We start from the raw sequence: 15,867 nt of genomic DNA, 5'->3' as shown, positions 1-15,867 counted from the left end.
ATATATTCTTGATTTGTCTTTTTGTCATTATTAATCGAAATTAACGATGGATCTACGTGATATTTCAAATTTAATTTTATTATGACTACTTTCTTTATTGTACTTATTTCATGCGTACCGGCATGCGTGGTATTACTATTCCCTTATTTTATTGAACATAGTGGGTAGGTGGTGTTTATCACTTGCACCAATATATTCATTTAAGAAAAAACTATTGTAATTTTTTAATAAATATTGTGGTTTGTTATATGAATATTAAAATTATTGAGTTTTTAAATTATATCGACGTCCAACTGAAATAATAATTGGTTAAATAATATTTTACAGTCTACAGATCATAGTTACATAGTGTTCTTAGAAGTATGTCAGAGATCGTATTATGCTCAATTATTTCTCAAGGTTATGATATACTATGTTGTTTCATTTTAGTTGTCATGCTTTTTTAACACATTTCTCAAGAAAATTAACTAAAAATGTAGTAACTTGATTAAATTATTTGTATTTACATATTTATATCAATTTAATACAATATAAATTAAAACACTATTTTTACAACAACATACAATTATTTCTTTCCTGAAAATGAATTGATTCTATATTTATGTTGGTGGAAGATAACATTATGTATCTTATAAAATTAATCGAGATGCACACGAGCAGACTCGAACACCGCATTTATGCCTCATTTTGCAGCAGAGGGACATTATTTTCAGCAAGTGTTTCTAAGTTGTTCCCCTCATAGTATTTTTCTTGAGTTTTTCCCCACATCACACCATAAAACCCAATCACTGTGGTCACTGATCCCACCAAACTGCAAGAAATGTCTATATTAGTGTACACATATCATGTCTTAATGTTATTTGACTGAATACAAAAAAATTTTAAATGATAAAAGAGTCCTAGAATATATATAGTGACGTTAAACTTTTTGCAGCTTTAATAGTATATTATTAAGGATTAATTTTTTTAAATTTTGAAAAGAGGGAGTAATAAATTAAAATTAATGTCAAAAGTTACAGAATTCATGTATTAGTACATCTGATCCATATTATTTAGTCTTTTAACGTGTTTGTACACCTTTTAAAAAAGATATTCAATAGTTTTAATTATAAAAATATTATATTTGCCTGAATCAAAAATAACATTTACCTCTATTAAACTTTTCAATTAATTAAACTTTATTAATTAGAGCAGTAAAAAGGAATTTGAAAAAACATAATAAATATTTCTTGTTTTTTCTAAAAAAAATATTTAAATATTTTAAAACAAATTTATTTTGTCAAAACGATGCATATTTAGGATTAAAAGAGAGAAGTATTGAAAACACTTCTGAACTTGGCGTGAATTGTTAGTTTAGTCTCCAAACTATTGACAGCCTTAAAAACACCCCTCTACTTGACTAGTTGATCTTAAATACACCCCGATCTGCCACATGGAATGACAAGTAGTCTGAAACTCTTGTAGGAGCGTGAGACTTTTAATAAAAAGCCGCAAGAAGTGTTGCAAACAACCCCAAACTTGGCGAAAATTTAGGGGTGTATTTCACCCATGTGGCAAGATCGGGAGTTTATTTATTTAAGTTCAATTAGTCAAGTAAAAGGATTTTTTTAATACTGTCAATAATTTAGATATGAAACTAATAATTCGCACCAAGTTTAAAGATATTTTCAATACTCTTCTCAAATTAAAAAGAGTATTTATGATAATTAATAAGTAACAATACATACCTTCCTAAGTAGAAAACATCTCTAAAGCAAAAGGTACCAATGAGAAGAGCAAAAACAATGGCAAATGGTTTGAACATGGAAACAAAGAGAGGATCTGTCTTCTTGAGGCACCATGTTGTCATGCAACTCCTGAATGCTATACCAACTATACCCTGAATGAACAAATTCTAATGTAAGTTAATTGTCTTAAATAAGTACAATGGATACTTTTGTCTATTGATATACCCTTCCTCTTCTTAGTGAAGGTCAAACATTAGACATTTTTATCTGAAGTTTAATATGACTTGACAAGATCAACTTCAGATATTCTTTTATTGAAGTTCTGAACTTGATAAGGCCAAACTTTGGACATTTTTGCTTGAACTTGCGGTCTTGGCAAGACTTCAGCTATATACTATGGTTGCTTGTCAAGATTAACTTCATATATTATTGGCTGAAATTGTAGACTTGACAAGGCCCGACTTTGGATATAGTTTTTATTGAAATTGTAACCTTGTCAAGACTTCAGATATGTAATGGCTTGCCAGCCAACTTCAGACACATTTCACTGATGTTTTGACCTTGACAAGGCCTAACTTCGAGCAATCTTTTACAAAAGTTATTGACTTGACAAGACCAACTTCAGACTTTCTTTTTCTGAAATTGATTTCCTTGTTTGTTTTCTTGTAATTTTTATAATTATCCCCAATAATTTGTTTTAACATATCAAATAACAAAAATTTAAAAATATTTTGACAAATTTTCTAATAAAGCAATACTTGTACTTCAAATCAACCTACATTAGATGAATTGACTTAATATAAGTGAGTCATTTACACGTCCAATCATAAATAACATAGACAAGTTATATTTTCGTGAATAATTTTACTATCTTATAGATTATTAGGTTAGAAATAAAAGGAATGTGAGTTTGTTGTTAGTATTACCGAATAGAGAATAGCAATGAGACGAATATCTGGATATATCATCCAAGCATTTGTATTTCTCTCCACCACAAGGGATATCAATGCAGATATTTTTTTTTTTATTTTTTTTTACCGTGGTTTCCGGGCGTCGCTTTGCGAACCCGACTAGCTGTACCCACCGGGTCCCGCTGTTTCAAGGCGGGTCCACCACGGTTAGTTCCACGGGGCCCTGGAGACGCGGCCGGTTTGTAATGCCTCCAGTGGCCCTGCTGGGGCTCGAACCGGCGACCTGAAGGACTTTGTCCCAGGCCTTTACCAGCTGAGCTACCCCTCAGGGTTTATATCAATGCAGATATGATGGTCACAAAGAAGCAATACAAACACACTATAATCATCTCTTCTTGGTATATCTTAAGAATTGAAGCCTAAAAAATCAAAAACAAAAATAAAATAAAATTATCATAGTTAATTAATCGCACATACCTAAAAGTCATTTTTTGATGTTTCGTTGGTAGAAAATACATTTTCAAAAGTAAAAATTACTTTCGTCCTACCAAACATGCATGCACATTCAACTGTTTAGGCACCAATAGAGTATGTGAGTGTGTTCGGCACCATGTTCAATATTTTTCAAAAAATGACTTCAAAAAAATAAGTGATCGAAAGTCATTTTCTAATGTTTTGTTGGTGGAAAATATACTTTTAAAACTAAAAAATTACTTTCGTCGTACCAAACAATCAAATCTGACCTGAATAATGTACCATAGTGAAGTAGACAAAGACTCACAAGCAAGTATAACTCCTCCAAGAATCCAATTTTGTTGAGATGAGAAAGTAGAAGTTAAGTGCTGGTTAATGATTGGAGGGCCCTTATAAAATGTCAAAACAAATGCACCTCCAATTGAAACAAAAGCCCCAAAGGCTTTGGCATAGCTACTCCAACTTCTCCAATTCATCACTTCCATCCTATCAAGTGGCAATCAACATATCTAATTCACTTACTCCATAGAATATTTATAATGGAACTTACTATGGTTCAATGATTTAACAAAGTATATATTGTTAGAAAAATAGGAAATACAATTTAAAAAGAATATGGTTTTGAGGCGTGAAGAATCACATTTCTTAAAGAGATATTGCATGCATACATATTGGGGGAAAGTACAAGCAATTTCCTTCGGGTTGGTCCCTTCGGGGACATCTGATAAAATTGGAATGATACAGAGAAGATTAGCATGACCCCTGCGCAAGGATATATGACACGCAAGAATATTTTTTAAAAATAAAAACTCCTTCGGGTTACATCAAAGGCTTGGTATTTATATACCTACAGATTTTTCTTAGGCTACTTCTAGAGAGTCTTTATATTTATAGAACTTAAGAGATGACTTTTCATAATAGTCATGTTCTTTTCTGAACATATGTGTTTGTTTAATTTAAGACGTCTATATATTACAAATATCCAATATATATGTATATATATTAATTAATCAAAATTAAGTGATATTTATGTATATTCATACACATAATACATTTATTAACTTACTATAGTAATTTAACAAAGTATGTATGTAAACATGTATATGCATTCTGAAAAGATCATTTTTCTTTCCTTCAAAATTATAAATGACCATATGAGAATTTCCTCAAATGGATTTTTTTGAAGGTAAATTAACTTTTTATTTATCACATTTGATAGGGGAAAAAAAACTAAAAAAGAAGAAAAAAAAAAAAAACTAAACTTGACAAATTAAGCCAAGAGAGAGATACCTGAAAGTAATGGCAAGAATGAAAGTAAAAGCTGGAATAAGATTGAGCATTGCTGTGGCAAGTGTTGGAGAGCTATAACTTATACCAACATAATCACATATTTGCCCAAAACACCTAATTAAACACATCAAACAACCATTTTCCTTAAGAAATTAATTACTACTTCCGTCATTTCAATTTATGTAATGTAGTTTGAATTGACACAGAGCTTATAAAAGAAAAAAAGACTTTTGAAACTTATGAACTATAATAAATCATACAAAGTTGTGTGATTATATTATTTCATTAAGAATAAAATGAACATTTTAAAATTAAACGATTTACTAAATATAGAATATGAGTCATAAATTAAGACAAAGAGTACTTGTTTTAGTCTTAAAGTAGTACAATTGTTTTTAAAACTTAAATAGCACTTCTATGATAAGTCAGTAAAAAAAACATTTGATTCTACTTAATAGTATTCCCTCTGTTCCTTTTTAAGATGGTATGAATTTTGATTAATATTTTAAGATGTATTTTTTCATCATATTGATGTGAAAAATGTTGCAATTTATAGTACTTTTCATATAGTTTTTAAATATTTAAAATTTTATTTTAAAATATCAAATTAATGTAATCTAATTTACCTTTGAAAACTAATTAAATTGATTCTAGAAAAATGCAACATGAAAACTAAAAAGGGACGGAGGGAATACTAATTACCCGTTTAAAGCAAGCAACAAGATTCTCCAAATAACCGAGAAGGTCAATGGACGACGTCTTGATCTACAAAAAAAAAAAAAAAAAAATTAAAAAGGAAAATTAGTCATGTTCAAGATAAAAATAATGGGAAGGGGATTAAAAGGTGGGGAGTCGAACCCTCACCAACTATATGGTGAAAGTTCAAGTAGCTAGTATTTCTACTCTGAGGATTAGACCTAGTCCAATCTCGTTAAATTCTTGTGTTATTTTTCTTTTGTGTTTGCTTTGTATGTGATTTAATGCTAGTTAATCCACTGTCCTTACACAACAACTCTGATACGTATAATAGTAAGAAAATTGATCTTGAACCTTATTCAATCTCAAAAGTTGAATATTTTTTTAAGAATCCAAGACAATATGACATTCCAACAACAATACAGAGCTACAATTTGACTTACGAGTTTGGCGTATAACTTAATTAGTAGCTAGCTATGATCCAAATTATGTATTTATGTTAAAAATTCACTTTAACATATACTATAAATAATTGATTAAGAACTTAATAAACTATCTTTTTAAAATTCAGAATCCTGGCTCTGCCTTTACGAACACTTAACAAGGACACCTTTACTCCAATCAATAGATCAAAAATTCAACAATAATGAAGATGAAAGAGAAGAACCTTGTTATAAAGATGAAGATGGAAGGAGGGAAAAGGATGAGAGTAGCAGCAGCATTTGAGTAGACAACAATAATGAAGCTGCTAAGTCCTTTAGACATGGCTAATTTGCTAATTATCATACTTGTAACTATGGCTATTATTGCAAAAATCATTCCTACACTAGGCATCAACATCTCCTTCCATGATGATCCTTTCATTTTTCTTAATTTGTTTGGAGTTGATTTAGCAAGATTTTCCCCCCTTTTTGTGTATTATTTTATAATCAAGATATTGCTTTAATTAATTATTTTAGTCCCACATTGATAGAGCCTTTTTTATATATGTATTGTCAAGTTGAAGTTTGACTATTGGAAATACTAATTGTTTGAGAAGTAATTTTAAGTGAAATACTAATGTTTTTCACAAAAAATAAAATTATCAAGTGACATTTACTATATTAGAAAATCAGTTAGAGTTGTATTATATATCTACTTGCATGACCTTATCCCATGTAGTTAGAATTCTATATATATCCATGTTTATGTTATGTAAAAGCAAATCGGTCAATAATATAGATCAGTTCATATAGTTTTATATGGTATCAGAGTTAGGTTTATCCACGTTTGGGCTTCCGATCCACATTCCAGTTGAGCTTAGGTGTGAAGGAGGTGTTAGAGTGGGTAAAAATCCCACGTTGATTGGGAAATGGACTGATGGTCTCTTTATATGAACTTGAGCAATCCTCCCCTCATAAATTAGTTTTTGACGTTGAGTTAGGTCTAAGATCCATTTTTATAGAAACGACTACTTATATTTATTTTTTCCAATTTCCACTTCAAGTACTATTTTTCTTCATTTTAATCAAATATTATTCAAGGAGTTGGATAAAACTATATAATAGAGGGACAAAAATAAAAGAAAATATTATTGGTGGGACAGTTGAGTATTTTATATATTCATTGCACCATAAAATAAATTAATATAATTAAATAAGGTTGTTGACTTTAAGGCCTTAATCATTGACGAGGAAGAAAATTATTGAACTAAACCTGTCAAAAATGATTTGTTTTTTTTTTATATGATATATTTATATAAAGAACGAGAAAGGAAACAAGATTCAGTCCGGTGTCTAATTAAGAATTTTTTTTAATATGTTATATTTATATAGTGTATGTGTCAAAAATGATTGTTTTTCCTAATTTGACATTAGCACATATACTCATATAATATCTCATTCATTGTAACTATAAACAATAATAACATATTCAATTACTGTAATCATTCAAATAAAATTGAAGAGAATGATATGTACGCATTCACTTACCAGTTATCCTATCCCTTAAAAATATAAATAAATACGATTTAAAAGAAAAACAAAACACTCATGCATTATTATCACTTTGCCTATGTAGTAAAGATACTCTTGTAGAATCCTTGCTTATGTCTTTAACACACATTTCCTCTTTAGCTTTTCCCCACATCACACAATAAAAACCCAAAGCTATGATCATTCCACCAATTATACTGCAAAAAATTCAAAAAAAATCATAGAAAAATTAGCCATTAACTTATAATTAATTAAAGATTAAAAGAAGGAATCTTGAAATTATTAACGGAGTAATTAATTTAATTACTAACTTTCCAACATGAAGAACATCACCAAGAAAAATGACCCCCATTATGACTGCAGCTATCATTCCAAGTGGCTTTATCATTACAACAAAAACAGGTCCTTTCTTCTTCAATGCCCAAATAAAAACTAGACTTCTAAGGACAATCATCAAAATTGCCTGCAAATAAAAGAAAAAGAAAGCGTAAGAAACTTACACAAATTCCACTAGTTTAGGAGGTGATTACTTATATTTACTCTAGTTTGCAATATTACGTATATTATCAGATTTTGGTGCGCCCAGATACGTTTAGATACGTTCAGATACATGTATCTCGAGATACATGGAATCTAAATTAGGTGTAATTTATTTTAGATGCATTGTATCCAAAGTAGATTCACATGTATATGAAATACATAACAAATCTCACTCTCCTCCCTCACTTCTCTCCCATCTCGCTCACCTCTCTCCCTATTTTAGTGCATCTGGTAGCAAAAATATATGTATCTAAGTGTATATTTCTTAATATATGGTATGAAATTCTTAATTAGTGGTAAGATATGTAACATTTTGAAAGTATAGGTAATAATAATACTGCCTTCGTCCAATCCTATTTTCATGTTGCGTTTTTCGAAAGTTAACTTGACTAATTTTCAAAGTTAAATAATTAGATTACATTAATTCAATATTTTAAACAAAAAACTTAGATATTCAAAAACTATACGAAAAGTACTATAAATTGCAATTTATTGCATATCAATATGATGAAAAAATATATCGTAAAATGTTAGTCAAAGTTTTTATAGTTTGACTCTAAAAAAGGAAATCATGACAATTAAAAGTGGACGGAGGAAGTAATAATAATAATATATATGGTAATAAAGTATGTCTAATTATAGTTTTTCCAAAAAAGTATGCTTAGTGGTTAACTGTGTCAGCTTTTACCTTGCTGACAAGAGTTCGATTCCTTGCCTTATAATTTCCTCACTGATCATTTCCTTTTCTCCTACCCAAATGTAATTTTAACACTCAATATTTATATATCTATGTTAAATTAACTATATTAATAAATATCAAACGCGAATAAATTAAAATTATTTCGATATATTAGTGTATACTTACAGCATAACAAACAGTAATCAACTCCAAATCTGGTTTAAGTCTCCAAGAACTCAAATTTTGTTCAGCAATTAATCCAACCACACCTGAAATAATTGTTACTAAGCCACAAGTAACAGTAGTCACCACGAATTCTTCTGGATAATCATTTATAGTCCATGCCTGATCGATCATACAATAAATAATTATTATATTTTTAGCGCGAATACTTTTATTAACTTAATTATATTTTCAACGGATACTATATATATATATACCTGGACTATGTACAAGATTGCAAGTAGCAAATTAGCAGTAGCAAGGAGAAATCCTCCAAGGATCCAATTTGATTTTGTACTGATGTGAAGTTGATGAAAATTATTGGAGGGTGTAATTGATTGATTTGAAAAAATTGGAGGGCCTCTATAAAAAGTCATAAGCAGTGCCCCAAGTATTAATATTGTTGTCCCAATAAACTTTGCCAGAGTGCTTTTCAACCTTAATCCCAACTTTTCCATCCTGTTCATAAAGTCAAAGCAATATTTGACAAATATATCATCATAAAAGAATATATACAAAAAGAATACGTTAGAGAATTTTCCTTTTTAATTACTTGCATTGACAAATATATATATATATATTGTTCAAACATGAAAATAACTTTATTTTAGGGTAACTTACCGAAATTTTATTAGTTTATATTATGAGCTAATTATTTAGATATACGTTAATTTGCAATATTACGAATCTTATCAAAAAAATTTGTGTACAAATATGTTTAGATACATGTATCTCAATCAAGATACATGAGTCAAAATTATGTGTAATTTGTTCTAGATACACTATATCTAAGTGAATTTGCATGTATCTAAGTTATATAGACGAATCTCGCTCATTTTTCTTGCCTCCCTCCCATCTCGCTAACCACTCTCCTATCCTGCTCACATATTTGATATTTCAGATACATGTGAATCACACTAGATACTTGTATTTGGTGTCCTGGATACATAGTCAAATCTTGTTCGTCTCCCTCCTGTTTAATTTTTGCTAGTCTCTATCCCTATTTCAGTGTATATGGTAGCAAAACACATGTATCTATCTAGCTTGAAATCTCGTAAGAATTGAAAAAGAAAATCAAATTAATAATATTATGCTAATAATATGTGTAACTTACCCTGCAATTACAGCAATTAGGAAAGTAAAAGCTGGAACAACATCTGTCATTGCTGAGGCCAAAATTGGATTGCTATACCCTATCCCAAAGCACAACAATATTTGTACAGAGCAGCTTTTTATTTGTGTCACAAAAAAGAAAAATAAAAACAATATTAAAGCCATAATTAAAGTCATAATAACCAACAACAACATGAACAAAATAAATTTTTAAAAAAATAAAAAATCAATTTCATGATCAAGTACCTGAGGAAGGCAAGAAGAATCATCCTAGAGAATATAGAAAAATTGAGCTTTCTGCAAGGCCTCATTCTGTTGGACAAAAATGGCATTAAAATAAAGAAATCAAAATAAATTCAGAAACGAAGTCAGGATTTTAAACTTATATTGATTTTCCGGATTCTAATCTTGTTTAAGTAATTGAATTCTAAAAGAACATATCAATGAATTAAGACAAATACATCATTTGAATAAGAAACTACTGAATTCGACTATGTAGACATTATTCTGATCTTCAAATATTATTGAGTTTTTAAATTATATAGACATCCAATTGAAATAATAATTGGTTAAATAATATTTTACAGTCTACATATCATAGTTACGTAGTGTTTCTAGAAGTATGTCAGGGATCGTATTATGCTCAATTTTTTCCCAAGGTTATGATATACTATTTTGTTCCATTTTAGTTATCATGTTCTTTTTACATGTTACTCAAGAAAATTAACTAAAAATGTTACTTGATTAAATTATTTTTATTTATTTTTTGATATTGATTTAACACAGCATAAATTTAAAACACCATCTTTACAACAACATACAATTATTCCTTTCCTGAAAATGAATTGATTATGTATTTATGCTGGTGGAAGATAACATGTATCTAATAAAATTAATTGAAATGCACACGAATTGACTCAAACACCGCATTTATGCCTCATTTTGCAGCAGAGGGACATTATTTTCAGCAAGTGTTTCTAAGTTGTTCCCCTCATAGTATTTTTCTCGAGTTTTCCCCCACATCACAGCATAAAATCCAATCACTGTGGTCACTGATCCCACCAAACTGCAAACAAATGTCTATATTAGTACACATATCATATCTTAATGTTAATTTTACCCCCTCAATCCGTTTCATTTTATATGACCTATCGACAATTTGTAATTGAATACAAAAAATTTTAAAATGATAAAAGAGTCCTAGAATAATGTTAAACCTGCCGTGAGCTTTTTGCAGCTTTAATACCATATTATTAAGGATTAGTACTACATAAAACAGAAGAGAGGGAGTAATAAATTAAGATTATTTGTCAAAAGTTACATAATTCATCATGTATTACTACATCTGGTCCATATTATTAGTTTTTTTTAACGTGTTTGTACACCTTTTAAAAAAGATATCCAATAGTTTTAATTATAAAAATATTATATTTGTCTGAATCAAAAATAACATTTACCTCTATTAAACTTTTCACTTAATTAAACTTTATTTATTAGAGCAATAAAAATGAATTTGAAAAAACATAATAAATATTTCTTGTTTTTTCTAAAATAAATATTTAAATATTTTAAAACAAATTTATTTTGTCAAAACGATGCATATTTAGGATTAAAAGAGAGAAGTGTTGAAAACACTTACGAACTTGGCACGAATTGTTAGTTTAGTCTCCAAACTATTGACAGCCTTAAAAACACCCCTCTACTTGACTAGTTGATTTTAAATACACCCCGATCTGCCACATGGAATGACAAGTGGTCTGAAACTCTTGTAGGAGCGTGAGACTTTTAATAGAAAGCCGCAAGAAGTGTTGAAAACAACCCCAAACTTGGTGAGAATTTAGGGGTGTATTTCACCCATGTGGCAAGATTGGGAGTTTATTTATTTAAGTTCAATTAGTCAAGTAGATGGATGTTTTTAAGACTGTCAATAGTTTAGATATGAAACTAATAATTCGAACCAAGTTTAAAGGTATTTTCAATACTTATCTCAAATTAAAAAGAGTATTTATGATAATTAATAAGTAACAATACATACCTTCCTAAGTAGAAAACATCTCTATAGCAAAAGGTACCAATGAGAAGAGCAAAAACAATGGCAAATGGTTTGAACATGGAAACAAAGAGAGGATCTGTCTTCTTGAGGCACCATGTTGTCATGCAACTCCTGAATGCTATACCAACTATACCCTGAATGAACAAATTCTAATGTAAGTTAATTGTCTTAAATAAGTACAATGGATACTTTTGTCTATTGATATATCCTTCCTCTTCTTAGTGAAGGTCAAACATCAGACATTTTTATCTGAAGTTTGATATGACTTTCCAAGATCAACTTCAGATATTCTTTTATTGAAGTTCTGAACTTGACAAGGCCAAACTTTGGACATTTTTGCTTGAACTTGTGGTCTTGGCAAGACTTCAGATATATACTATGGCTTGTCAAGATTAACTTCATATATTATTGACTGAAATTGTAGACTTGACAAGGCCCGACTTTGGATATAGTTTTTATTGAAATTGTAACCTTGTCAAGACTTCAGATATGTAATGGCTTGCCAGCCAACTTCAGACATATTTCACTGATGTTTTGACCTTGACAAGCCTAACTTCGAGCAATCTTTTACAAAAGTTCTGGCCTTGACAAGACCAACTTCAAACTTTCTTTTTCTGAAATTGATTTCCTTGTTTGTTTTCTTGTAATTTTTATAATTATCCCCAATAATTTGTTTTAACATATCAAATAACAAAAATTAAAAATATTTTGACAAATTTTCTAATAAATCAATACTTGTACTTCAAATCAACCTACATTAGATGATTTGACTTAATATAAGTGAGTCATTTACATGTCCAATCATAAATAACATAGACAAGTTATATTTTCGTGAATTAATTTTACTATCTTATAGATTATTAGAGTTAGAAATAAAAGGAATGTGAGTTTGTTGTTAGTATTACCGAATAGAGAATAGCAATGAGACGAATATCTGGATATATCATCCAAGCATTTGGATTTCTCTCCACCAAAAGGGATATCAATGCAGATATGATGGTCACAAGGAAAGAATACAAACACACTATAATCATCACTTCTTGGTATATCTTAAGAATTGAAGCCTAAAAAATAAATAAATTATCATAGTTAATTAATCACACATGCCCAAAAGTCATTTTCTGAACGTTTCGTTGGCAGAAAATACATTTTTAAAAGTAAAATATTATTTTTGTCGTACCATACACATTCAAAATGTTTAGGCACTAATGGAGTATGTGTATGGCACCATGTTCAATATTTTTCGAAAAATGATAAATGATCGAAAGTCATTTTTTGATGTTTTGTTGGTGAAAAATATATTTTTAAAAGTAAAAAATTACTTTCGTCATACCAAACAATCAAATCTGACCTGAATAATGTACCATAGTGAAGTAGACATAGACTCACAAGCAAGTATAACTCCTCCAAGAATCCAATTTTGTTGAGATGAGAAAGTAGAAGTCAAGTGTTGGTTAATGATTGGAGGGCCCTTATAAAATGTCAAAACAAATGCACCTCCAATTGAAACAAAAGTGCCAAAGGCTTTGGCATAGCTACTCCAACTTTTCCAATTGATCACTTCCATCCTATCAAGGGGCAATCAACATATCTAAATCACTTACTCGCATCCAATATTTATTATGGAACTTTATTATAATTTAAAATTATAAAATTAAAATAGAGAGAGTAACAATATAATTTAACATGAAAGTGAAAGATCATTTCCTCAAATAGGTTGATTGGTTTTGTCTAATCCTTTATAAATTTACTTCTAATTTGATGTCATTTTTATGAGAAATCTTCATTTACATATAAAAAAAATATGAAAATAACAACATACAAAAAAATCTGAAAAAGATCATTTTTTTTCCATTCAACATGATGAATGAAGAGATCATTTCCTATACATAAAATTTTTATTTATCACATTTGTTAGAAAAAAATAACTAAAAAGACAAGGAAACTAAATTTGACAAAGCCAAGAGAATATATATATATATATAGGTACCTGAAAGTAATGGCAAGGATGAAAGTAAATCCTGGAATAAGATTGAGCATTGCTGTGGCAAGTGTTGGAGAGCTATAACTTATACCAACATAATCACATATTTGCCCAAAACACCTAATTAAACACATCAAACAAGAATTCCTCCATAAGAAAATTAATTACTCCGTCCTAATTTATGTATTGTATAGTTTGATTCATCACATAATCTAACATAGAATTTTAAAACTTGTAATCTGAAATAAGTCATAAATATTTATGCTACTATAAATTATTTTATTAAGGATAAAATGAACGTTCTAAAGTTAAATTGGAGGTGTATTCTTCTTTTGGGATTGATGATTAAAAAAGAAAATGAGTCGTATAAAAGCAATACAAAAATTTGAACTTAAATACAGTTCTTTGATGTGTCAATAAAGAAACTCTTACCAACAAGGGCTTTAGTGAAATAGTAAGTACTCCTTCATCTTTTAACTAGAGGTCTCGGTTTCGAGTTCCTCTGGGTATGAAGTCGTCTTTGTTAGAAAACACTTTATCCCTCAATGTGGGATTTTCTAACGCGAATCCAAATTTAATCAGACTCTAATATAAATATGAAACACCGAATGGAAAATTGGAAAAAAAAAACTTTGGTTCTAATTATTAATACAAAATAGAGTGCTAATTACCCGCTTAAAGCAAGCAACAAGATTCTCCAAAACACCGAGAAGGTCAATGGACGGCGCCGTGATCTACAAATTAACAGGAGTAAAATGATAAATTTATTATATTAATCATTATTTTTTTTAATAGATGTATCAAATGAAAATTTGACAATTAAATAGAAATGAAGGAAATATTTTTATTGTTAAATATTCACTTAATATGACTATAAATAATTTATCAACAACTTAATAAAATACCTTTTTAAAATTCAAAAATAAATAAATTCTAACTCATGCACCTTTTAAGTAAAATGAAGATAAGACGATAAATTATCATCAGTATTTACAACCACTTCTGATTTATATACATTACTAAAAGATTGAATTCCAAACGATTAGACCAAACCTCGACAGGAAGGGGCCGAAGACTTGATAGGTGTAGTGACTTAGATTCCATGGAGTATCGTCAGACTTACCACTAGTTGTGTAGGAACACTTAACAAAGATACCTTTAACTCCAAACACCAATTGATAGATCAAGAATTCAAGTAATTTCATGAAATAAATAAGGAAACACATCAATTGAGAAGAGTAATGAGATGAAAGAAGAAGAAGAACCTTGTTATAAAGATGAAGATGGAAGGAGGGAAAAGGATGAGAGTAGCAACAGCATTTGAGTAGACAACAATAATGAAGCTGCTAAGTCCTTTAGACATGGCTATTTTGCTAATTATCATACTTATAACTATGGCTATTATTGCAAAAATCATTCCTACACTAGGCATCAACATCTCCTTCCATGATGATCCTTTCATTTTTCTTAATTTGTTGGAGATGATTTAGCAAGATTATATATCTTATTTTATAATCAAGATATATATTGCTTTAATTAATTATTTTAGCCCCACATTGATAGAACCTTTTTTATTTATTTATTGTCAAGTTGAAGTTTGACTATTGGAAATACTAATTGTTTGACAAGTAATTTTAAGTGAAATACTAATGTTTTTCACAAAAAATAAAATTATCAAGTGAAATTTATATTAGAAACAGTTAGAGTGGTATTATATCTCTACTTTCCCTTATCTCATGTAGTTAGAATTCTATATATACCCATGTATATGTTATGTAAAAGCAAATCGATCAATAATATACATCAGTTCATATAGTTCATATAGTTTTATATGGTATCAGAGTTAGGTTCATCCCCGTTTGGGCTTCCGATCCACGTTCCGGTTGGGCTTAGGCGTGAAGGAGGTGTTAGAGTGGTAAAAATCTCATATTGATTGGAAAATGGACTGATGGTCTATTTATATGAACTTGAGCAATCCTCCCCTCATAATTTAGTTTTTGAGGTTAAGTTAGGTCTAAGATCCATCTTTATAGAAACAACTACTTATATTTATTTTTTCCAATTTCCACTTCAAGTACTATTTTTCTTCATTTTAATCAAATATTATTCAAGGAGTTGGATAAAACTATATAATAGAGGGACAAAAATAAAAGAAAATATTATTGGTGGGACAGTTGAGTATTTTATATATTCATTGCACCATAA

At 29.3% G+C, this 15,867-nt stretch overlaps 3 protein-coding genes and 1 pseudogene across 3 annotated transcripts; 1 reads left to right on the top strand and 3 right to left on the bottom strand.

Annotated features, from left to right (window-relative positions):
* Positions 1-546: 546 nt before the first annotated feature.
* LOC125829197 (WAT1-related protein At3g28050-like) lies at positions 547-5,962 on the bottom strand. Its single transcript, XM_049508445.1, has 8 exons — positions 5,766-5,962; positions 5,105-5,167; positions 4,375-4,516; positions 3,781-3,833; positions 3,382-3,598; positions 2,654-2,713; positions 1,728-1,879; positions 547-811 (listed from the first exon to the last, which is right to left on the bottom strand). The coding sequence occupies exons 1-8, from the start codon at positions 5,960-5,962 to the stop codon at positions 676-678; spliced, it is 1,020 nt and encodes a 339-aa protein (XP_049364402.1). The 3' UTR covers positions 547-675.
* On the top strand, positions 3,818-3,910 carry LOC125829209 (U6 spliceosomal RNA; annotated as a pseudogene).
* A 1,160-nt stretch (positions 5,963-7,122) lies between the features above and the next one.
* LOC125829196 (WAT1-related protein At5g40240-like) lies at positions 7,123-9,936 on the bottom strand. The gene is made up of 6 exons (XM_049508444.1): positions 9,872-9,936; positions 9,627-9,740; positions 8,731-8,971; positions 8,477-8,635; positions 7,383-7,534; positions 7,123-7,268 (listed from the first exon to the last, which is right to left on the bottom strand). Exons 1-6 carry the CDS (start codon positions 9,934-9,936, stop codon positions 7,127-7,129), a joined length of 873 nt encoding a protein of 290 aa, XP_049364401.1. The 3' UTR covers positions 7,123-7,126.
* A 619-nt stretch (positions 9,937-10,555) lies between these two features.
* On the bottom strand, positions 10,556-15,152 carry LOC125829181 (WAT1-related protein At3g28050-like). The gene is made up of 7 exons (XM_049508431.1): positions 14,928-15,152; positions 14,334-14,396; positions 13,669-13,782; positions 13,030-13,246; positions 12,584-12,742; positions 11,661-11,812; positions 10,556-10,691 (listed from the first exon to the last, which is right to left on the bottom strand). Exons 1-7 carry the CDS (start codon positions 15,122-15,124, stop codon positions 10,556-10,558), a joined length of 1,038 nt encoding a protein of 345 aa, XP_049364388.1. The 5' UTR covers positions 15,125-15,152.
* Positions 15,153-15,867: the final 715 nt, after the last annotated feature.

The sequence above is a fragment of the Solanum verrucosum genome, unplaced genomic scaffold (genome assembly GCF_900185275.1).
Source record: "Solanum verrucosum unplaced genomic scaffold, falcon-dt-bn FXZP01000264.1, whole genome shotgun sequence".
Lineage (NCBI taxonomy): Eukaryota > Viridiplantae > Streptophyta > Magnoliopsida > Solanales > Solanaceae > Solanum > Solanum verrucosum.
The sequence above is the reverse complement of the archived record's forward strand: the minus strand, read 5'-3'. Positions and strand labels throughout refer to the sequence as shown.

Excerpts from the sequence above, each read along its gene's own strand:
- LOC125829197 (XM_049508445.1), bottom strand. The coding sequence starts at position 5,962 with ATGAAAGGATCATCATGGAAGGAGATGTTGATGCCTAGTGTAGGAATG. Across the intron at positions 5,168-5,765 it reads ATCTTCATCTTTATAACAAG|ATCAAGACGTCGTCCATTGA; the intron begins GTTCTTCTCTTT and ends TTTTTTTTGTAG. Across the intron at positions 1,880-2,653 it reads TCATTGCTATTCTCTATTCG|GGTATAGTTGGTATAGCATT; the intron begins GTAATACTAACA and ends TTGTTCATTCAG.
- LOC125829196 (XM_049508444.1), bottom strand. The coding sequence starts at position 9,936 with ATGAGGCCTTGCAGAAAGCTCAATTTTTCTATATTCTCTAGGATGATT. Across the intron at positions 8,636-8,730 it reads CAATCTTGTACATAGTCCAG|GCATGGACTATAAATGATTA; the intron begins GTATATATATAT and ends ATGATCGATCAG. Across the intron at positions 7,535-8,476 it reads TGATTACTGTTTGTTATGCT|GCAATTTTGATGATTGTCCT; the intron begins GTAAGTATACAC and ends TTTTATTTGCAG.
- LOC125829181 (XM_049508431.1), bottom strand. The coding sequence starts at position 15,124 with ATGAAAGGATCATCATGGAAGGAGATGTTGATGCCTAGTGTAGGAATG. Across the intron at positions 11,813-12,583 it reads TCATTGCTATTCTCTATTCG|GGTATAGTTGGTATAGCATT; the intron begins GTAATACTAACA and ends TTGTTCATTCAG. Across the intron at positions 10,692-11,660 it reads GATGTTTTCTACTTAGGAAG|TTTGGTGGGATCAGTGACCA; the intron begins GTATGTATTGTT and ends ATTTGTTTGCAG.